This window comes from Aptenodytes patagonicus, chromosome 16 (genome assembly GCF_965638725.1).
Source record: "Aptenodytes patagonicus chromosome 16, bAptPat1.pri.cur, whole genome shotgun sequence".
Taxonomy (NCBI): domain Eukaryota; kingdom Metazoa; phylum Chordata; class Aves; order Sphenisciformes; family Spheniscidae; genus Aptenodytes; species Aptenodytes patagonicus.
The window spans coordinates 7,204,155-7,225,293 of record NC_134964.1 but is presented as its reverse complement, the minus strand read 5'-3'; the positions used below and the strand labels follow the sequence as shown (position 1 = coordinate 7,225,293).

Here is a 21,139-nt window from a genome sequence, read left to right as displayed (position 1 = left end):
CGCGGGCCGGGCCCGCCGCGCCTGCTGGGAGGCCGGGACGGCGGGGCCATGCCGGGGCCGCGGGTCGCCGCCGCCGCCGCCGCCGCGCTGCTGGCGCTGCTGGTCCCCGCCGCGGCGCGCAGCCCCGGGGCCGCCGGCTGCGAGGTGCCTCCGGGCGGCCGCTTCGACTGCGGCCCCGAGCGGCTGCTGTCGCGGGCGGGCTGCGAGGCGCGGGGCTGCTGCTACGCGCCCGCCGGCCCCGGCCCCGGCCCGCCCTGGTGCTTCTTCCCCCGCGGCTACCGCAGCTACCGGGCGGAGAACCTGACGGCCACCGCCACCGGCTACACCGCCCGGCTCCGCCGCGTCGCCCCCAGCTTCCTGCCGGGGGACGTGGGCAGCCTGCGGCTGGACGTGGCGCTGGAGACCCCCACCCGCCTGCGCTTCACGGTGCGCCCTGGCCCCGGTCCCGATCCCGGTCCCGGCACCCCGACCCGTCCCCAGCCGACCCCCCCTCTCTGTCCCCGCAGCTGCGGGACCCGGCCCGGCAGCGCTACGAGGTGCCCCTGGCTACGCCGCGGGCGAGCGGCCGAGCCGCCTCCACGCTCTACAGGGTGCAGGTCAACCAGGATCCCTTCGGCCTTGTCATCTACCGACAGCACGGCGGGCAGGTCCTGTAAGTGCCCGTCCTGCCCCGAGCCGGGTGAAGGCTCCCCTCGCCTTCCCGAAGGGATTCGGTCTGGAAGCGGGACCTAACACCGGCCCCAGTGATGCGCAGGAAGGGAGCCAGGGTGCAGCAGGGGACACCAGTGACGGTAGCAGGGTGGCAGTCAGCGGCTGCGGGGGCTTTGCTTTGACCCCCTCTGCAGTTCGGTGGCTGGGAAGGGAAGCAGGAATCCCAGAGCTCAGCCGAAACCTGGTTTTGTTTCATGTGGTGACAAGCATCCGTGTCCGTCCCCAGGGCTGGTGGTCCTCCAGCTCGGTGCCTCCCTCCTTCCTGGCTGCTGGGCACCACCGGAGCTGTTTGCTGGAGTCTCCCTTTCTCTCTGGCAGGCTGAACACCACCGTCGCGCCCCTCTTCTTCGCAGACCAGTTCTTGCAGATCTCCACGTCCTTGCCCTCCTGTTTCATTTCTGGGCTCGGGGAGCACCTGACGCCTCTGGTCCTCAACACGTCGTGGACCAGGGTCACCCTCTGGAACCGGGACATGGCGCCTGTGGTATGGAGCAGGGCTGAGGGAAAGGGAGACGGCTCATCTGTGCTTGCAGGGGTGGCCCCACGGCCTCTTATGTCTTGTCCGGGGCTGGGGAAAGGCGTCCGTGCTGGTTGAGCTCTGGGGCCTGGCCTCAGCGCCGGGCAAGCCCATGGGACCGTTGTCCCCAGGTCAGGCTTTGTACCCCCCTGGGGCTCCGCTCTGCGCTGCTCGGGAGCTGCTTTCCCCCCCACCGGTCCAGGGCTCTTGCTCAGGGCAGAGCTCTGCTGACTGGGGCGGTGTTTGGGGCCGCAAGCCCTGGGTTTGCACCTTGAGCCGTGACGGTGCTTCTGGCCGGCGACGAGGGGCAGGCGGGTGGGTGGGTGGGTGCTGCACCAGGGTCTCCAGCAGAGCCTCGCTGGTACCATGCTGTGCTCTGCTCCAGCCCCAGGTCAACCTCTACGGCTCCCACCCCTTCTACCTGGGGATGGAGGATGGTGGTTTGGCCCACGGTGTCTTTCTGCTGAACAGCAACGCGATGGGTGAGTCCCATGGAGGCGCCGGGCGTGGGCTTGGCCGCCGTCCCCATCCTCAGCTTGTTCCTCCGGCGCTTGTGCTTCCCCAGATGTGCTCCTGCAGCCCAGCCCAGCCCTGACCTGGCGCACGACGGGTGGGATACTGGACTTCTATGTCTTCCTGGGCCCCGACCCCAAGAGCGTGGTGCGGCAGTACCTGGACGTTGTCGGTAGGGCCGAGCCATGGGCGGGGGGCACGGGCACTCCTGGGATGGCTTTACCGGGATGCTGTGAGCTGTGTGGCGTGGCTGGCATGGCGGAGCGGGTCTGTGGGGGAGCGCAATGCTGGGCCATCCCTGTGCCCGCCTGGCCAGCACCCACGCTCCCGGCTTCCAGGGTTCCCCTTCATGCCTCCGTACTGGGGCCTGGGCTTCCACCTCTGCCGCTGGGGCTATTCCTCCACCGCCATCACCCGGCAGGTTGTGGCCAACATGACGGCAGCCCGCTTCCCCCTGGTAGGTCTCAGCTGCTCTCCAGGAGCCTCTGCCCGAAAGTGGCCATGGCAGGGCCTGATGGGGAGCCCCGGTGGGTGGGGGGTCCCTGTTCCTCCCCGAGCACCGGTGCCACTGTCCACAGGACGTGCAGTGGAATGACCTGGATTACATGGATGCCAAGAGGGATTTCACCTTCAACAAGAAAAGCTTTAAGGACTACCCGGAGATGGTGCGGGACTTCCACCTCCGTGGCCTGAGGTACATCATGATCGTGGTGAGTGACACCCCCGGCCGTGCCGGGGCTCCCGCACGGGTGGGCTGGCACTGGGGTTTCTGGCTGCTCCCAAGGGTGGTGATGGAGCTTCCTCCGAGGAAGGAGGGGGAGACCATTCCCTGCTCTTGCTGGTGAAGCCCCGGCTTTGTGCCCTGTCAGGATCCTGGTATCAGCAGCTCGGGGCCTCCCGGCACCTACAAGCCCTATGACGAGGGACTGAAGCGAGGGGTGTTCATCCGAAACGCCACAGGGCAGCCCCTGATCGGGAAGGTGCGTGCGAGGAGCAGCCCTGGTCCCCCCGGGAGGGGGCTTGAGTGGGGCCGTGGGAGCGGGACCCCGAGAGCCAGAGGGAAACACCCAGGGAATGGCCATGGTGGAAAGTGGGGCAGGGGCTGTGGGGTGCAGCGGGCTGGGGACAGCGGGGCTTTGTCTGTTGCTGCCTCCTTCTCACAGGTCTGGCCGGGCCCGACGGTTTTCCCGGACTTCACCAACCCAGAGACTCACGAGTGGTGGCACGACATGGTGAAGGACTTCCACGACCAAGTGCCTTTCGATGGCATGTGGATTGTGAGTGGCCCTGGCAGAGCTGCCGGCTGCAGCTCCCCAGCTCCTGCCCTGCGCCTCTGCTGGGCCCTGGTGTGGCAGCGAGGGCGTCCATTCTCTCCCCTTCCCTTCCCTCCCCAGGACATGAACGAGCCGTCGAACTTCGTGGAGGGCTCCCAGGACGGCTGCCCCAACAACAGCCTGGAGCAGCCCCTCTACGTGCCAGGTACGGGGAGCGGGTACCAGCCTCTGCCCAGGGGTGCGGGGAGCCCTGGGAGGAGCCTGGGTGATGCTCTGGTCCCGGCCGAGCAGGCTCTGAGCTCTCCCTCCCCACTGCCTCCCTGTGCAGGTGTGTTCGGGGGACGCCTCCAAGCTGGGACCATCTGTGCCTCCAGCCAGCAGTACCTGTCCTCCCACTACAACCTGCACAGCCTGTACGGGCTGACTGAGGCCATCGCCTCCCACGAGTAAGCCTGGGGCTCATGCCACAGCTCCTGTCCCAGAGGATGCACATCCCAGGGGAGAGACCCCTCCCCATGCTGCAGCGTGGGCAGTTTGGGCATTCGGGGCATTCGGTGGGTGTGCGAGGGTTTGGTTTATAATCCAGTGCGCTGCCTGCTGCTGCCAGCCCAGCACTGGAAGGAGCTGGAAGCAGCCCCCGGGCTGGAGCTGGTGCAGTGGGGCCGTGCTGGCTCCTGGGCTGGGCGATTGTGTCCTGCGCACTGTCCCCTGTCACCTGCCCCATGGGCGAGATGGCCCTGGGCGTCTGCCCTGGCATGTGCCAGCTCTGTGCTGCTGCTGGGAGCCACTGGTGGGGGACTGAGCCCCTTCCCCGGCTGGGTGGTGCTGAGCTGACCCCATCCTGCCCGCAGTGCGCTGCTGAGGGTCCGGGGCAAGCGCCCCTTCGTCATCTCGCGCTCCACATTTGCTGGGCACGGGCGCTACGCGGGGCACTGGACAGGGGATGTCGGCAGCGACTGGGAGCAGCTGTATTACTCCGTACCAGGTAGGCTGCGGGGTGCTGGGGCTGCATCTGTCCCCGCTTCCCCCCCTGCGCCTCCCCCGCAGCCAGTGGCTTCTCCGTGGGCTCCATGCCTGAGGCACCACAGAGCCCCGATGCCCTCTGCACCCCTTCTGCAGAGGTGCTGCTCTTCAACCTGTTCGGGGTGCCGCTGGTGGGTGCTGACATCTGTGGCTTCGTGGGTGACACGTCCGAGGAGCTGTGTGTGCGCTGGACCCAGCTGGGCACCTTCTACCCCTTCATGAGGAATCACAATGACCACGGCGCCCGGGTGAGCACCAAGAGCCCTCACCCGCCAGGCAGCAGGCAAGGGGGGGCGGTTGGGTGGACAGGGCAGGGCTGGGTGCTCTGGGGCTGTGCGAGGGGCTGTCCTGCCTGCGTGGGAAGGCGGCTGGTGCAGCTGCGGGGCTGTGTGCCGTCGGTGCCGGGCTCATGCCAGGGGGAGTCCGTCCCGCGTCCCCGAAAGGCGCCCACCATTCCTCCCCGCGTGGCCTGAGCATCCCCCTTTGGCTTCTCCCCTGCAGCCACAGGAGCCGTACGCCTTCAGCCCGGCCGCCCAGGCCGCCATGAGGAATGCCCTCCGCCTCCGCTACTCCCTCCTGCCCTTCCTCTACACCCTCTTCCACCGGGCTCACTCCGCTGGGGAGACAGTGGCGCGGCCCCTCTTCCTCGAGTGAGTGCGGGCCTGGCCGGGGCCGATGGGTGCTGGTCCCTGTGGGGCTCAGCGGGAGGTGGGTGCAGGGTCTCCCTGGCGCTGCGCTGCCCCTCCCCATCCTTCCCCAGGTTCCCCGAGGACCCCAACACCTGGGCCGTGGACCGCCAGCTCATGTGGGGCGGGGGGCTGCTCGTCACACCCGTGCTGGAGGCAGGAAAGATCAAAGTCAGCGGCTACTTCCCGGCAGGGATGTGGTACAGCCTCGCGGGGGTGGGTGCTCCCCTGCCGCGCTGTGGGGCTCTCGGGTGGCTGCGTGGGGGGCTTCACCTCGGGACCCCGTGTGCGTTCCTGCACCCCACCGCTGGTACCAGCCCCCCAGGGCTGTGTTCAGGACTCGTGCCTTGCCTGCCTTCGCTCATGGCCGTTCGAGGGCTGCGGCACTGGGCTGTGCCCTATGCCTGCTCTTTCCTCTTTTTGTTGTTATTTAGGACTCCACCATTCACAGCAAAGGGCAGTGGATCCTCTTGCAAGCTCCCCTGGACACCATTAACGTCCATGTCCGCGCAGGGCACATCCTGCCCCTGCAGGTGAGCCCCTCCGCGCTGCGGTGACGCTGCGGTGACCTGTTTGGCCAGCCCCTGCCCACGTGTGGGGCAGGGTGGAGGGCTGCAGTGCGGTCACCAGCAGACTGGATGTAGCCGAATGAGCCGTGAGCCTGTGGTACTCGGCTGGGGCAAAGCGACTCTGGCAGTGCTCAGAGCTGTGCCTGATCCTGCACCCCAGGAGCCTGCGTTCAGCACTGCTGAGTCCCGCAAGAAGGGGATGGCCTTGGTTGTGGCACTGACACCCGACGGCTTTGCCAGGGGAGACCTGTTCTGGGATGACGGGGAGAGCTGGCAGACCTTTGAGAAGGGGGACTACACCGAGATCCTCTTCCTGGCCACGCACGTGAGCGAGGGGGGGCTGCTGAGGGGCATCCGGGCACGGGTGTTTGCTGCCATGTGCAGGTCCTGGTGCTGCTGGGGCAGACGCAGTCACAGGCAGCACCGTGCCCTGGTGCAGCCAAACTGTGTCGTGCCGAAATTGCCAGACTGAGCCGCAGCCCTGCAGCGGGTGCTCAGTGTGGGCTACAGCACTGTGAGGCGGAGGGGTCGAGGCTGTGCCAGGGAGCCGGCTGCTCTCTTCTTGCACCCGCAGTGCTGCGCAGCAGTGGATGCTCTCCAGCCCTGTCCCTCTGATAAATGGCTTTGCCACTCTCCAGTGGTGGCAGAGTGCCCGTCCCCCTGGGCTCGGTGCCCTGCAGACAGGCAGCGCATTGGGCAGGGCACGCCGAGAAGCCCTGGGTGCGTGCTGGGTGGCTGGGACCTGGGAGCACGGGGTGATGGCCTCCCTGTCCCCGCAGGGTGCCGTGCTCAGCCAGCTCCTGCAGGCAAGCGCCCACCTCGACGGGGTCCTGCTGGAGGCCGTGACCGTGCTGGGTGTTACCAGCCCTCCCCGGCAAGTCCTGGCCAACGGTGCCCTCGTGAGCGACTTCTCCTACCGCAGCGACACCCAGGCGAGTGCTCATCCCCCCTGTGGGAGGGGGCGGCGGCGGGGGGGAGCTGCCAGCTGGCAGCTGGGAAGGGACTGGTGGGGGCTCAGCTGAGGGGTTGGCAGGGCTTGGCTCTAGCGATGGCACGGTACCCACTTTTTTGGCACCAAGGAGCGTAAAGGTCTGCCGAGCATGGGCTGGGTCACTGCCGTGGGGCCGGGGCAGGATTAGGCCATGCAAGGTGGCGAGGATGGGGAGATGGAGGATGGAAAGGACGCGTGGTGACGGGGCTGGAGCTCTGTGAGGAGCAGTGGCACAGCTCTGCTCCTGGGGCTGTCTGCCATGGGCACCCTTCCCAGGGGGGTCTGCAGGACCGGGGCCGTGCTGGGCTACATCTCTGCATGCACCTCAGGGGGGCAAGACCTCCCCCTTGGCTCTGACACTCCCTGGGCTGCATCCCAGCCGGTCCTCACCATGCTGACTCTTCCTTCTCCCCCTCAGGTGCTGAGAGTCCCCGTGTCGCTGCCGATGTGGGAGCAGTTTGTGATCACTTGGTCCTGAGCCCATGCCAGACCTGCGCTGCTTGGTGGGGAGAGGCAATGCTGCTCCCTCCGGCTCTGGGGCCGAATCCGTCCCATCCTTTGTAAAACCAGAGCTGCTGCTGCTCTTCCCATGCAACGTGGCTCCTGGGCTTTGGCTTCCCTTCTGGCTACTGTGGGTTCATTGGAGATGCGTGCACTGGACTTGCATCGGGGCGAGGGGGCTTGCACAACCGCTGGGGACAGGGAAACCCTCATCTCCTCCAAAATGGGGAAAAAAAAGACCCAAGTGCCTTGTGAGGCAACAAACCTGTTAACATGCGGAACTGGTAACCTGTCGAGGGACTGCGGGGAGTCTCCTGGCTGTGTTTTTGGGGAGGGGGATCCGCGCAGAGGGGCAAGGGAGCAGTGCTGTGAATAAAGTTGCTGTTTGCTGGGAGCAGCCCCAGGCCACATCTGTGCCCGTCTCTGCCGGTGCCTGTCCTGAAAGTGCTGCTGAGCCCTGGCTCAGCTCTCCTCCCCAGCTGGGACCCCCGCCTCCATCCCTGCCTTGGGGCCTCCAGCAGGACCACCTGCACCCCTTGCAGGCTACACCCCATTTCCCAAAGCACTGGGAGTCTCCCGGCTGCTCCCGCAGCCCCAGCCATGTCGTGGAACCCCTTGGTCCGTCCATCCCTGCTGGCTCCGAGCCCAAGGACTGCTGCCCTCTGGGGGCTGCCAGCCCCAGCCCGCACTGTGTGGCTCCGGTCAAGCCTCTGCCACGCAGGGAGGGAGCAGATGCCGTCATCCCTGGGCCTGTGCACCTCAGGGACTCTGGGAACTTTGTATATTTTGTTAAATTAAATTGTACCCCTGCCACCTCCTCGCTGGTACCCACTGGCCCGTTTTCCCCCAGGGGTGTGCAGCCACCCCTCTGCAGCAGGGCTGGCAGCAGGCAGGGCTGCACAGAGACTGCGGCACCGGGAGCTGGCAGGGACGTGCTCAGCTCCAGGTAAAAGTGGAGACCTCTCCCCCAGAGGTTTTATTGAGGAGCAACTGTGGCTCCTCTGGCCGAGGATAAAGGCACGAGGATCCCTGAATGTTCCAGAGCCAGGCGGTGTTTGTGATACAGAGAGCAGAGCCTCGGGGTGTCACCCAGGGATTTGGGACTGGCCCAGCCAGGATCCTGCTCTGACCCCCTCGTGCCCGATGGGCAGCGCACGGCTGTCCCATGGCAATGGGGGATGCGAGGCAGAGCTGAGGCTCACAGCTCGTTGTGCAGCGGCCGGCACTGGGGGCTCAGTTTCTTCTCCAGGACAGCATCGGGGGCACACACCCAGGGGTCACCTGTGTCCCACTGCCACTTCAAGAGCTGCGTGCGAAGCAGCTGGAAGATGGCAGTGTAGCGGGGGTCGGGGGCCAGGTTCTGGCTCTCGGTGGGGTCGCGGCTGCAGTCAAAGAGCTCCCAGCGGTCCCTGTAGTAGTACTGGTGCAGGGTCTTGTTCCAGTGGGTTGGCTGCCCGGCCCTGGTGCGGTTGAGCAGGTCTTGGAAAGTGGGCGAGATGTAGAAGTCCTGGTCGATGGGAAAGGGCATCTTGTAGTTGAGGTTGTGAATGAGGCGGAACTGCTGGTGCTGGATGGCTCGCATGGGGTAGTACATGGTCACTTCGTGGTGGCTCTGGCTGCTGAAGGCGGTGGCCCAGGGCTGCTCCGACTCCAGTGCTGGCAGGAGAGACTTTCCGGTGAGCTGCACCCGCTTCGTGCCAAAGATGCTGTAAGAAGGGTAGGGGATGGAGAACCAGTCCAAAATGGTCGGCGTGAGATCTGGAGGGGAAGAGAAGGGTGAGAGGAGGGGCTAACGCCCATGGGAGGAAACTCAGCCCTGGAGAGGTCCCCGGGGTCTGCTGCCATGTGGGCTGTGGGTGGTCCTGGGATGAGCTGCAGAGCTGAGCCCTGGGATGATGTCCCTGCAGGGGACCCTGCTGCTCCGTCGTCCCTCCTCTCCCTTCCCAGGGCTGGCCGTGCCAATGCCGAGGGCTGCAGGCTGTCCTCCAGGAGAGGACCCTGGATTTTGGCGTGGGGAGGGTGGGGACCAGCTCATGCCCCCCCGGCACAGCTCTGCACGCCTCTACTCCTTCCTGGGGGGCACGGGCTCTTACCTAAGAGGGTGGCGAAGGCCTGGCTGACCTGCCCCCAGCGCTTGGTGTGCTCGGGGGAAGAGATCAGCAAGGGCTCGGCAGTGCCCGACCGGTAGAGGTTGGTCCTGCCGCTGGGGAAGGGGATGCCGTTGTCAGAGGTGTAGATCACCAGCGTGCTGTTGTGGAAGCCAGCACGCCGCAGCTCCTCCAGGACCAGCCCGATCCCTGCGGATGGAGGGGCAGAGCTGAGGGGGGGTGGGAGGGACTGCAGCGCTTGCCAGCGCCAGCCTGGCCCCCGCAGCTCCTACCTTGGTCCATGCGCCCTATGGTTGTGTACTGGGCTGCCAGATCCGCCCGGGCAGCCGGCGTGTCTGGAACAAAGTGGGGGACCTAAATGGAGAAAGGGAAAGTGGCACATGGCAGCCATGGGGAAGGAGGTCGTGGGTACGTCAGGGTGGCCTTCACCAGCTCTCGCCCTTAACGCTGACGGCAGTGACTGAGGTGGGGGCCAGCTTGCAGCCGCCCTGGCTCCAGCGGAGGCTGGTGTCGCATGCAGCCCCCATGTGGCCCCGCGCAGCCCCATGTAGCCCCATGCAGCCCCATATAGACCCATGCAGCCTCACAGGCTCCCACCTGCACTTGCTCTGGGCGGTAGAGCTGTGGTTTCCAGTCCGGGATCCAGCCCATGCCACTTTCTCCGTTGCCGAATTTCTCACAAAAGGCCCCGTATTGGGGCTGGGAGTGCCCACAGCGGTGGGGGTCGTGGAAGGCGACATAGAGGAAGAAAGGCCTAGAGATGGAGAGGGTGGAGGTGGGGTGGTGTAGCAAAGGGCTGCCCACGTCCTCTGAGAACAACCCTGGGCTGTGCAGGGGTGAGCTGGTGTCAGCAGGAGGACTCCCACCTAATCTGGGCTTCTGAATATGGGGTGACCCAGAGACAAGGTGTCCCTTCCTAGTTGTGACCAACTGGGACATGGAGACGTCTTCAGTGAGGCCGGTTTCCCTCTCCGCTCCCATGCCCCCTCGCAACCTGCCCCGGGGACACAGGGTCCGTCTCACCTCTCATCCTGGCTCTGCAGAAACTGCCGGACGAGCGCTTTGATTCGAGTGATGTTTCTCCCAACCTGCAAGACCGAACTGTTCTCCTCTGTGTAGGCGAAGTCGAAGGGGTAGACAGCCTCGGGCCCAACATGCTTCTTCCCAATTATCCCTGCAAGAACGCAGACATGCGTTGTGTCAGGAGCAGTGGGGAGCAGGGGCTAGGACGCTGGCTGCTGCTGCTGTCTCCTCCCTGGGGGATGATGCAGATCATTTGCTCCAGCACCGACTGTGCTCAGCAAACGCTGGTGAAAGTGGAAGATGCTGCTGGCTTCTCCAGTCATTTCTGCCAGCTGCAGAGGCAATTCCACATCTGCTTGGAAAACGGGACCCACCCAGGGACCACGCTGCCCCAGGTCACAGGCGTGGGTAAGCACTAGAGCAGCTGAGCAGCCGAGGTAGAAGTTTGGGTCAAGCATGAGCCTTGTGTGAACCTGGGAACCAGGAAGGAGCAGGATGAGGAACAGAAGTGAAAGTAAGGTGTAATGAGGATGGTAGAGGAGCAGCAGTGGGGGGAAGCGAAGCAAAACCCAGGTGTCAGCACAGAGCATGGGCATGGGTCCAGTCGGTGCTGTCTAGCTTGCAGGTGGGTTAGCCGTCAAGCTCTCTCAGCCGATGGAGTTCGGTGCATAGAGGGGGGGCGTTCCCTGCCCGTGCCACTTGCCCTGGGCTCCCCTACCTGTTCGGACGTGTGCTTGGCTGAGCAGCCGGGGCAGGCTCCGCACGCCGTCAAAGGAGTTGAAGTGGTGCACGTCCTGGTGCAGCCCGTACATCCCATTCTGATGCTGCAGGCGGGGGGAGACAACACGGTTGGACGATGCCTGCCAGCCTGGCCCCAAAACAAGTCCAGCCGTGCACCAAAGTGTGTGTGCATGGGAAGCAGGTCCCAGGGGGCAGGGGAGAGAGTGGGTCAGTGGGAATGGGGATATTGCCAGGTCCTGTGACCATGCTGTAAGCACACCCGCTCTGGTCATCCCTGAGTGCCCACCGCAGACTGGCAGCCCCCACCCTGGCACGTGCGGGTGCCCCTACCTGAGGTAAGCCGGTCAGGATGCTGGCCCGGCTGGGGGAACAGCTGCTGACAGAGGTGAAGGCGTTCTGGAAGACCACGCTGCGCTGGGCCAGCGCGTCCAGGTTGGGCGTCTGGATGGCCGAGTTGTTGTAAGCGCCGCTCTCAAAGCCACCGTCATCTGCTGCAGCAGGAGGGGTGCGGGGTGAGCCCTGCAGCACCAGGCCTGACCCCCGGTGTGTCCCTAACCGTGCGGGGGGACAAAGCCCAGGGGACACTAATGACGCCGGGCTGGGGCGTGATGCTGTGGTGACCATCCCAGCAGAGGGGATGCAGCGGGACCCCCGGGGCCGTCCCTCCCCCGTCCACGGGACGCCCTGAGCGCCGAGCCCCGGGCAGGGGTACCCCGCCGCGGGGCGGGTCCCAGGGCTGGGGGCGGCGGGGGCGGACCCGGGACCGGCTCCGGGTCTCCGCCGGGCCGGCGGCCGCACTCACCCAGGAGGAGCAACACGTTGCGGGCCGGTGCCGGGGCCCCGCCGGGCCGGAGCGCGCCCAGCAGCAGCGCCAGCGCCCAGAGCCCCATGGCAGCGGCACCGGCAGCGGTACCGACCTGGCGGCGGCGGCGGGGCTCGGCGGCTCCTCCGGCCGCCCCGGCTCCTCCTCTGCCCCGGTCACATGAGGCGGCTCCGGCGGCCCAGATCCGGCCCGGGCGGAGCCACCGGATGCGCCGGGAGCCGCCGGCCCCGCGGCAGGGAACGGGGTCGCCGCGGCGGCTCCAGCGCAGCCCCGGCGGAGCCGCCCCGCCGCCCCCCGGCACCGCGGGGGTGCCCGGCCCGCTCCGCCCCGGCTCGCTCTACGGGGCGTCTCGCAGCCTCCCGGGGCGGCTGCGAGCCCGCGGTCCCTCTGCCTGCCCCGGCGAGCGGGGAGCTCCGGACCCCGCGGCGTGTCGGGGAACCCGGCGCGGCCGGGCCGGGGGCGGAGGGGGCTGGAGGCGGCCGGGCTGGGGGACGCTGCCCCGGCCATGTCGACGCCGGGTCCCCGGGAGCGTGGACAGAGCTGCCCGTGCCCCGAGGTGCGGACGAGGCTGCCCGTCCTGCGCTGGCTCCCGCGCTATTCTCTGGCCTGGCTGCAGCTCGACCTGATCGCCGGCCTGACCGTGGGGCTCACCGTCGTGCCGCAGGCGCTGGCGTACGCCGAGGTGGCCGGGCTGCCTCTCCAGGTGGGTGGCAGTGCCCTGCGGCCGTGGGTGCCCGGGGACACCCGTTCCCTGACCGCTGCCTGCGGCCTGGCAGTATGGCGGGCAGGGCAGGGAGGGCTGGGCGGCCGGGCGGCCGAGGGCTGGTCCTGTGCAGTCACCCATTTTCCGGGGCAGGAAGCTGCAGGCGCCGTGTGTTTGCTCAGGGCTGGCTGCGGGCGCTGGAGGGACCTGAGGGCAGCCCAGCCCTCCTCGTCCTGGGGGTGTCTGGCATTTCCCAGCTCCGAGCGTTGTGCCAGTGCTCCTTTTGTCCCTGTGCAGTATGGCCTCTATTCTTCCTTCATGGGCTGCTTTGTCTACTGCTTCCTGGGCACCGCCAAGGACGTGACGCTGGGTCCCACAGCCATCATGTCGCTGCTTGTCTCTTCTTACACGTTCCATGAGCCTGTCTATGCCATCTTGCTCGCCTTCCTCTCCGGCTGCATCCAGCTGGCCATGGGACTCCTGCACCTCGGTGAGATGCTCTTGTCATGCGTGGTTGTATTTTTAGGATATCGCTGAACATCCTGTAGTTGTTCCCCTGCTCCCCTGTGCTCTCCGAGACGCTGGGGTTGTCCTGCTAACACTCGTGACAGCTCTGTGTGCATGCAAACACGCTGTGTTTCCCGTCGGGGCCAGCAGCGTGCTTACTGCCACCCGTCTCATGCAGGTTTCCTTCTGGATTTCATTTCCTGCCCAGTCATTAAAGGGTTTACATCGGCTGCTTCCATCACCATTAGCTTCAACCAGATCAAGGTAGGGTCTGCTGGTCTGCTCTGGATGCCTTGCCCGCTCTCTCCTGGAGCCGGCCGTGCTGCGGAGCTGGGATATTTAGTACCAGGCTGGGCGATGTGCTTGGTGTGAGAGGAAGGAGCTGCAAAGGGCGCACAGGCCCCCCCTGCCAGTGGTTCTGGTGGGTTCCTGAGTGCTCTGTTCTGAGCAGGCCAAGCTGAATGCACCCTCTGCCTGTGACCAGCCGGTGGCATTCAGGACACCAGTAAAACCAGGACATTTGATTTGGTCACTTGCAGGAGGTGCTGGGTGATTCTTGGGCATGGTGGGTTTGCAGCTCCACTGGTCCCTTGCTGGCCTCTCGGAGGCCTGAGGCCCTCTGGCTCTTCTGGGGCTGCAGTGCTTCCTTTGTGGTTAACCAAAATCAGAGACTCAAGGGAGATGGTGTCAGGCTGTGCAAGGAACCAGCGGGCCAGTGTTGGCTAACGGCTGCGGTCGCAGTGGGGGCTGCTGCGAAGGCACTGGGCCCTTGCCGCTGCTCCCGGCACGGTGCAGGGGGACGGCAGGGCTGCGCAGGCTGGGCTGGGGCCCCAAACTGAACCCCTTCCTGGGAGGTCGCAGTCATGTGTGCAGGATGGGGTCTAGGCATCTCAGAGCATCCCTGAGCCCTGTCCGCACGGAGTCGTGCAGGGAAAGGGCCATCCTGGAGTGCGTGCAGGAGCACAGGGTGGTCGCTGAGGAGCGCTCTCACCAGCAGCATCGACACTGTGCGTGTGCCAGGGCCCCGGGCAGGGCTGAGCCCCGGTGCTCCTGGCTGTCCCTCCACGGCACCCGGCAGCTTGGGTTGTGCCGGGCTTTCACCAGGCTTTGTCTTCCTGCACAGAACATCCTGGGGCTGCAGGGGATCCCTCGGCAGTTTTTCCTGCAGGTGTATGAGACGCTGCGGAGGATCAGGGAGACCAGGTCAGCACCGTCCCTGCGCCTGCCCTGCTCTGTCCCCCTGCAGCTGCGGCGTCTCGAGCTCTGCTGCTTCGCTCCCCATCTCTTTGGTTACATCTTAGACCGATTTCTTGGTCCCTGCCCAGCGCTGTGACACAAGTGCTTGTTCTCAGCCATTTCCATTTGAGCTGAAAATTTGAAGACGGGGGAGCACGTGGGCTCCCAGGCTGCTAAAGAGGAAGGGTGGGGCAGACTTGTCTTATTTTCCACTCCCAGTTAGATACACCAGGATTTTGCCAGCCCAAAGACACTTCCTTGGGACTGTCAGTGTCGTTAAGTTCTCCTCCAGTTTTTGACAGTCCAAGAGGGAGCTCAGGCATCCCCGTGCCCCCCACCCTCTCCTGTTAGCTGCACCCATGGCTCGGGGTCTGTGCCACAGCCTGGGTTTCACACACAGCACAGTGACACACAGGATCAGCTTCATCACGGCTGGCAGAAGACCTCCCTGCCTAGCTGTGAGGGGCAGCAGCAGGAGGGGAAGGAGGCAGATCCCACTGCACTGATCCTGCCTGTCACAGGGGTCCTGATTCTCTCTTTATGAAGAGCCCACAAACCCATTAGCATCATACCGCTGAGTGGGGGAGACCCCCTCCTCCCTCTCCTGCTGCCCTGCAGGGAGGTGACGCGTTTTGCCGGTGGTGCGGAGGTGCTGGCAGCGTCCCTGTGAGCTATGCACCTCCCTGCAGAGCCACGGCACATACCCAGGCAGATGCTCTTCCTCCCACGGGGCTTCGCGGTAGCTCTCCCTGTGCCCCACAGTGTGTTTGGGCTGGCACTGATGTGCCTGTTGCAGGGCTGGGGACGCCATCCTGGGGCTGGCCTGCCTGGCTGCTCTGGCAGGGCTCCGGGCGATGAAGAGCCGCCTGCCCCGAGCTGCCTGCGTGGAGCCGCTAGCTGCCAGGGTCAGCTACCTGATCGTCTGGACCTCTGCCACGGGTTTGTTGGCTATCTCCTGCCCTCTCCCCCCCCTGCAGCCATCCCTCCTGGGGTCTCGTCTCTTCCGGGCAAGGAAGAGACAGCCCAAAACTGGTAAAGCCCAGGTCGGCAGGAGCTGAGACCTGGAGGTGGGTCAGGGAGGACAAAGTCCTAAGGATGATCCTGCTGCTGTGCATGCCCCTTCCTAAGGCTTGGAAGACCTCGGCAGCCCGGGTACCCACCTCCTGCCGTCCCTCCCGCCGCCCTAGGCTCCAGGCAGGTTTTCACAGTCGCTCTCTCTGCTGCAGCACGCAACGCCCTTGTGGTCCTGTTTGCTGGCCTGGTTGCTTACTCCTTCCAGGTGATGGGCTCCCAGCCGTTCACGCTCACCGGCAGCATCCCCCGGGGCCTCCCTGCCTTCCAGCTGCCGCGCTTCTCCATGGCTGCACCCAATGGCACCATCCCCTTCAGGAGCATGGTGGAGGTGGGTGCCAGGCTGGCCAATGGAGGCTGGGCTCCCTGCAGGCTGCTGTCTCCTTACTCCTGCGTTTGCTGGCTCCCCACGCAGTGGGAGGAGGCTCTGCTGCGGGGCGACCCTCATCCCTCGGTGGCAACACTCACCGCGTCCTTCCCTCCCAGGACATGGGGGTCGGGCTGGCCGTGGTCCCGCTCATGGGCCTGCTGGAGACCGTTGCGATTGCCAAGGCTTTTGGTATGGCTGCGCCAGGCTCCCGTGCCTGCGCTCTCAGGAGGGGTCTCTGCAGGGGGCTTGGGGTGCTGGGGACGTTGCTGTTCCCACAGGGGCAGTGGGAGGGACTGGGCTGCCCGTGCCAAGCCCGGTTCATAGTGTGGGCTGGCAGGAGGGGTCCCGCAGGGTGCTGCTGACCTCCCCTGGCCAGGCAGCTGCCCCATGCCTGACTGGGGAGTGGGCTACGGGGGTTCCGCATTGTGCACAGCTGGAGTTTGCTGTGCTCAGGGGCTGAGCATTGTCTGGGCTGCTCAGGGGGTGCTGGGATGGGGGAGTGCCGGGACGGGGTCCCACGGCTGTCCCAGGCACTGCTGGCCCCGCTCCGCGCGCATGGCGGGTCGTGCCTGCGGGAAGCTCTGGGCAATGCCGCTCGTCTCCTTTCAGCCTCGCAGAACGATTACAGGATTGACCCCAACCAGGAGCTGCTGGCTATGGGTAAGAGGCCTCTCGGAGCAGGAGGGCAGGGGGCGGGGTTCAGGCCTGAGCACCGCCGTGTGTCCCTGTGTGAGCCGGCACAGGCAGGACGCAGGAACAGCCACAAAACCACAGATGAAATGCAAATAGCGAATTTAATTTCATTACCTCGCCAATCGGGGGATCCCCGAAGTAGCACCTGGACAGAGGCACACAAGCGGGAACGCAGGCACCGCGGAGCTCGGTCCATGCTAGAGGATCAATGAACCTGCTGTTTTCGCCTGTTTATCAAGGATTCACGCAGGCGTAGTTTACCGCTGTGCTTTGATCTTTCCCACAGCAGGGCAGGAATCTGAAGCATGTTCAATAGGGTGCCCCTAAGTCTATCACAGGCCTATGTTATCTAAACACAAATGTTCTACTTGTCCAGTACACAAGGCCAAACAACAATTAGTATGATATATGTGTTTTTTGACACCCCAGCTGCAAGTCACTTGAGCGTGTTTACAATCCTCCTCGCCAATCTTCCGTTATTTTCCCACAGTCCCGCAGCCCCTGAGCTACCAGAGATCCCCATCTCAGCAGCCCTACTTCTTCCTGAAGTTTCACCTTTCTCATCTTGCATGGTGCCCCCCCAGCCTTTCTCACAGCTTAGCAATTTCTGGAGCAGCCTGAGCCCAGCTCACATGGCTGGATGGGCTCCGATCCAGCCCCGGGTACCAGCCCGGGGATGGAGGAGGTGACAGCAGGGCCACAGACTGGTCTCGTGGCCCTGGGCAGTGCCTCCCATAGCTGCTGCATCCCCAGCCTCTCTCCTTCCCCACTGCAGGCTTTGCCAACATCCTGGGCTCCTTCGTCTCATCGTATCCCATCACGGGCAGCTTTGGCCGGTGGGTAGCAGGAGGGGGAGCGGAGCCCCAGCCTGCAGGATGCTCGCTGGGGCTGTGTGGTGAGGGGGCTCTGCAAGATCTTGGGCGGAAGGTTGTGCAGACCCTGGTGGGTCCCTGAGCTCGCGTTCTGGTCCCCAGCTGCCCACCTTGGCTGCCGGGCTATGCATGGGTCCCGCGGTGACCTTCCCTCCCATCTTGCGTGCTCTGTGGTCCCGCTGCAGGCTGGGAGCCGCGGGCTTGCTCGTGTTTGTCCCCGGTGCGGTCTGACGGGGTGGGTGGTTTTCCTGGGTGGGGTCTCTGGGCAGCGGGTGGGGGCAGCTGCCGGCTGCTGCCTGCCCCGGCCAGCCCCAGCGCAGCCTGGGACAGCGTGTTGCTTTGCATTTCAGGACAGCAGTGAACGCGCAATCGGGCGTCTGCACCCCCGCAGGAGGGCTCGTCACAGGTGGAGCCCCCGACCCCCCTGTGGGCTGCTCTGCAGGCCCCCATGCCCAGCACCCGCTCCCCCCTGGGCACCCTGGGTGTCGGGGGCCCCATGGCTCAGGTGCTCCCCATCTCCCGCAGGCACCCTGGTCCTGCTCTCGCTGGCATACCTCACCTCGCTCTTCTACTACATCCCCAAAGCAGCGCTGGCTGCCGTCATCATCTCAGCTGTGGTCCCGTTGTTTGATGCTGGGATCTTCAGGACGCTCTGGCGGGTTAAGAGTGAGGGCAGTTGATTCCCAGACGCAACCCGGCTCTGCCTGCAGAGCAGGCGCTGTCCCGGAGAGCCCTGTGGTGCAAGGACAAGGCGCAGCTGAGCCTGGGTCATCTCCCTTGCAGAGCTGGACCTGGTGCCCCTCTGCGTGACGTTCCTGCTCTGCTTCTGGGAGGTCCAGTACGGCATCGTGGCCGGCGTGCTGGTCTCAGGGATTCTCCTCCTCTACTCCATCGCCAGGCCCCCAATAAAGGTGGGCTTCACACCTCATGTTGGATGTGGTGGGGCCAGCCGGGCTTGCCGGGGGGCTGGGAGAGGGCTCCCCGAGGACAGCAGGGTGTTGGGGTCCAGGATGATTTTGACCTGCTCCCGCCCTATGCCGTGACCCCAGCCTGCCATCGGCACAGCACAGGGATCCCTTTCAAGGAGCATGAGGAAAGGGTATCCCAGGAGCTGAGAGCAGGAGAGGGAGGCATCACTGTCCCTGTTGCTGCCAATGCCTGGGGTGTGTGCAGGAAGGGAGTTTCCCTGAGGGATGGGGGCTCCTTCGTGTCCCCCGCCAGCAGGAAGGACAGTGCTTTGCTTTGTCACACGGGCAGTTGTCCCAGCCTGGGGAAGGTCACAGCCCCGAGACCCCCATGACTCATCCCTCTCCTCCCGGGTCTTGCGCAGGTGTCGGAGGGGAATGTGCTCCTCCTGCAGCCGGGGAGCAGCCTGCACTTCCCAGCCATCGAGTGCCTCCGGGACGCCGTTTGCAGCCATGCCCTGGCAGGTACGGCGCTCCCCGATCCGCTGGCTTGTCCTGGGGACCTGGCTGTACCCCGGTGCCCACCTGGATCACTGCTGAGGGGGGTGGCAAGTGCTGCCCAGGCCTGCAGGCTGCGGGTGCAAGCAGGGCCAGCACAGCTTCCCTGCAGCGGGGACCGGCCCCTGGCCGCTGCCGCGCTCCCGAGGCTGTCTCACCTCTTCCAGCCACGGCTCGGGCTCTAAGGGCTGTGTCCCCTGGGCTGGTCATTTCTGGACTCGTCAAGGACATGACCGTATGCTCTTCTTCCAGCAGCATCTCCACCACGCTGCATCATCCTGGACTGTCGCCACATCAGCAGCATTGATTACACGGTGGTGGTGGGGCTGGCAGAGCTGCTGCAGGAGCTGCGCAAGCATGGCCTCTCGCTGGCCTTCTGCAGCCTGCAGGTAAGTGGGACGCAGCCTTGGCCAGCCCCGTGCGGGGTCCTGCTGCCTCTCCCCGTGCCAGGCATCAGCTCCGCTCCCCAGGGGAGGCTCCGCGACGATGGGCTCAGCCCAGCTGCCTTCCCCGTGCAGCCTGCGCTGGCCACTGGCGCCTGCCGCGAGGATGCTGCTGCCTCTCTTCTGGTAGCACCTTCATCTCAAAGAGGTGGAGGCAGCATCTGAGGCCGGCTGCAGGATGCGAGGTGGCGGGGAAGGGCTGCATCCTCTGCCCTGGGCTGGCTGGGGGCTCACAGCCCCGGAGAGACAGGAAGGGGCCAGCAGCAGGCTCCCCCAGCCCAGGTTTCTCTGCCCTCAGGACCCTGTTCTCCAAGTCCTGCTGTCCGCAGACTTAGAAGGATTCCAGCATTTCCCCAGCCGGGAGGAGGCAGGTGAGGCTCTGGGCTGCCCTGGGTGCTCTCCCGGGGCTGGGGTCCCCCAGGCTGCTGCTGAGCAGGGCTCTGGAAGACGAGCCCAGTAGTCTGACCTTTGTCAGTCCCCAAAGCTGCAGTGCGGGGGCTGCAGGGGCCTGGCTCCCGGGAAAGCAAGCAGGAGCCCCTCCAGAGAGCGGGGTCACCCTGGCCTTGGGGATTCGTGGCAAGCCTCGGCTTAACTCTCTGTCCTGCTTCTCCCCCTTCCTGGCTCAGAGCGGTGTGGAGGAGCAGATCCAGGGGGCGGCGGGGCAGCCCCCTTCACCAGCACCAGCGAGAGCTTGCTGCTGCCCGCGGGGCTCATCCAGTGAGTCAAGGAGCCGCCTGGGACCTCCTCAGGGGCAGCGTCGCCTTGCCGTCTCCTTGCCTCCAATTATGCCAGGGCTGTATGTCCTGTGCGGTGCAGAGCGGTGGCTGTGACATCCTGGTGACATCCGACCAACACCCTCCACGGGAGCCGCCTGCCCCTGTCCTGCCTCCTGGGCGGCTGGTGGGATGCCTGTCGGGGCTGGGACCGCCCCGGTGTCCCACACAGGGGAGGGCAGAGCAAGGCCAAGGACAGATGGTCCGTGGAAGGGATTAGTGGGGCAAAACCATTCCCTATCACGGTCATCAGGAAAAAGCCATCCCTCTTCCAGGCCTTCCCCATCCTCGAAGCTGCTGTCTTTTTTAAATCAGCTGTTTTAATTCTGGAGACTTTTCTTATTGTCCTGGTTTCCACTGGGACAGAGTTAATTTTCTTCCTAGTAGCTGGTACAGTGCTGTGTTTTGGATTTAGGATGAGAATAATGTTGATAAAACACTGATATTTTAGTTGTTGCTGAGCAGTGCTTACACTAAGTCAAGGACTTTTCAGCTTCTCCTACTGCCCTGCCAGCGAGGAGGCTGGGGCCACACAAGAAGCTGGGAGGGGGCACAGCCAGGACAGCTGACCCAAACTGGCCAAAGGGACATTCCATACCGTGTGACGTCATGCTGAACAAAAAACCGTGGAGAGTTGGCCGGGGGCAGCACGGCTGCTGCTCGGGAACTGGCTGGGCATCGGTCAGCGGGTGGTGAGCAATTGCATTGTGCACCACTTGTTTTGTATATTCTTTTATCATCATTATTATTATTTTCCCTTCCTTTTCTGTCCTATTAAATTGTCTTTATCTCAACCCGTTTTACCTTTTTTCCGATTCTTTCCCCCATCTCACTGCAGGGGGGAGTGAGCAAACGGCTGTGTGGTGTTTAGCTGCCTGCCAGGTTAAACCACGGCACTTATTCTGGGACATACTGAACTCTGATGCAGAGCGTTCTCTTGTCAAAGTGAGTTTCAAAGACTCTGGCCCTGCCCTCCAAGCCCAAGGGCATGCTGCAGCTCTCAACCTCAGGCTGCTGGGAGATGAAAAACATCAGTGATTTTACTCCTTACTGATCCCTCTTGGTTTGCGGGGTGTTCTGCCAAACGCTGCCATCGGGCAGGGCTGGGCTGTCCCCCCCCCGACTCCTGCCAGGCACCCGAGGGGACAGGCACCGTGGCACAAGCTTGTGCTTGCCTTGCTGTGAAATGGGTGCAAAAAGCAATAGTGCTGTCAGGCAGCAGGGCTGGGGGGGGCAGGGTTCAGGAGAAAGCAGTTTTCCTGAACTGCCCTCGGCTGACAGCCCTGTCAGGAGGGTATAATAAACCAGTAACTGCAAATGAGTCAGCGTGATCTCTTCCTTCCTTTGGGGAAAGCTTTTGCCTTTTGTGTGGGAAGGAAAAATGAAGCTCTAATTTCTGGGCGCTGCTGAGCAAATCAAGGAAAAGAAACTGAAACCATGCACAGGCTGCCTGCTTGCTCAGTGCCCGAAGGTGCGCCCTGGCACAGCTCCTCCTGCCAAAGGTTTCGCAGGTTTTGTAGGAGCGGCA

At 64.6% G+C, this 21,139-nt stretch overlaps 3 protein-coding genes across 10 annotated transcripts; 2 read left to right on the top strand and 1 right to left on the bottom strand.

Moving 5' to 3' along the window:
• The first annotated feature begins 48 nt into the window (after positions 1 to 48).
• Positions 49 to 7,195, top strand: GAA (alpha glucosidase). The gene is made up of 19 exons (XM_076354118.1): positions 49 to 426; positions 507 to 652; positions 1,030 to 1,195; positions 1,614 to 1,710; positions 1,794 to 1,913; positions 2,080 to 2,198; positions 2,320 to 2,451; positions 2,611 to 2,721; positions 2,905 to 3,018; positions 3,136 to 3,220; positions 3,344 to 3,461; positions 3,867 to 4,000; positions 4,135 to 4,286; positions 4,540 to 4,688; positions 4,799 to 4,940; positions 5,159 to 5,257; positions 5,454 to 5,618; positions 6,073 to 6,225; positions 6,703 to 7,195. Exons 1-19 carry the CDS (start codon positions 49 to 51, stop codon positions 6,760 to 6,762), a joined length of 2,640 nt encoding a protein of 879 aa, XP_076210233.1. The 3' UTR covers positions 6,763 to 7,195.
• Positions 7,196 to 7,732: 537 nt separating this feature from the next.
• On the bottom strand, positions 7,733 to 11,569 carry SGSH (N-sulfoglucosamine sulfohydrolase). Of its 2 annotated transcripts, none has more exons than XM_076354183.1 (8): positions 11,460 to 11,569; positions 10,988 to 11,148; positions 10,635 to 10,740; positions 9,917 to 10,067; positions 9,491 to 9,647; positions 9,166 to 9,247; positions 8,879 to 9,082; positions 7,733 to 8,543 (listed from the first exon to the last, which is right to left on the bottom strand). In XM_076354183.1, exons 1-8 carry the CDS (start codon positions 11,545 to 11,547, stop codon positions 7,984 to 7,986), a joined length of 1,509 nt encoding a protein of 502 aa, XP_076210298.1. In that variant the 5' UTR covers positions 11,548 to 11,569; the 3' UTR covers positions 7,733 to 7,983. The 2 variants fall into 2 exon arrangements, with proteins under 2 accessions (XP_076210298.1, XP_076210297.1); XM_076354182.1 differs by having other exon boundaries at positions 8,304 to 8,491; positions 11,460 to 11,552.
• A 336-nt stretch (positions 11,570 to 11,905) lies between these two features.
• SLC26A11 (solute carrier family 26 member 11) lies at positions 11,906 to 20,405 on the top strand. 7 transcript variants are annotated; one of them, XM_076354151.1, is made up of 16 exons: positions 11,906 to 12,183; positions 12,481 to 12,673; positions 12,869 to 12,954; positions 13,814 to 13,893; positions 14,723 to 14,865; positions 15,153 to 15,328; positions 15,484 to 15,556; positions 15,977 to 16,027; positions 16,836 to 16,896; positions 17,283 to 17,338; positions 17,458 to 17,598; positions 17,716 to 17,843; positions 18,263 to 18,362; positions 18,651 to 18,784; positions 19,137 to 19,209; positions 19,465 to 20,405. In XM_076354151.1, the coding sequence occupies exons 1-16, from the start codon at positions 11,986 to 11,988 to the stop codon at positions 19,557 to 19,559; spliced, it is 1,788 nt and encodes a 595-aa protein (XP_076210266.1). In that variant the 5' UTR covers positions 11,906 to 11,985; the 3' UTR covers positions 19,560 to 20,405. The 7 variants fall into 7 exon arrangements, with proteins under 7 accessions (XP_076210266.1, XP_076210265.1, XP_076210264.1 ...); XM_076354150.1 differs by having other exon boundaries at positions 18,648 to 18,784; XM_076354149.1 differs by having other exon boundaries at positions 17,458 to 17,604; positions 18,648 to 18,784.
• Positions 20,406 to 21,139: the final 734 nt, after the last annotated feature.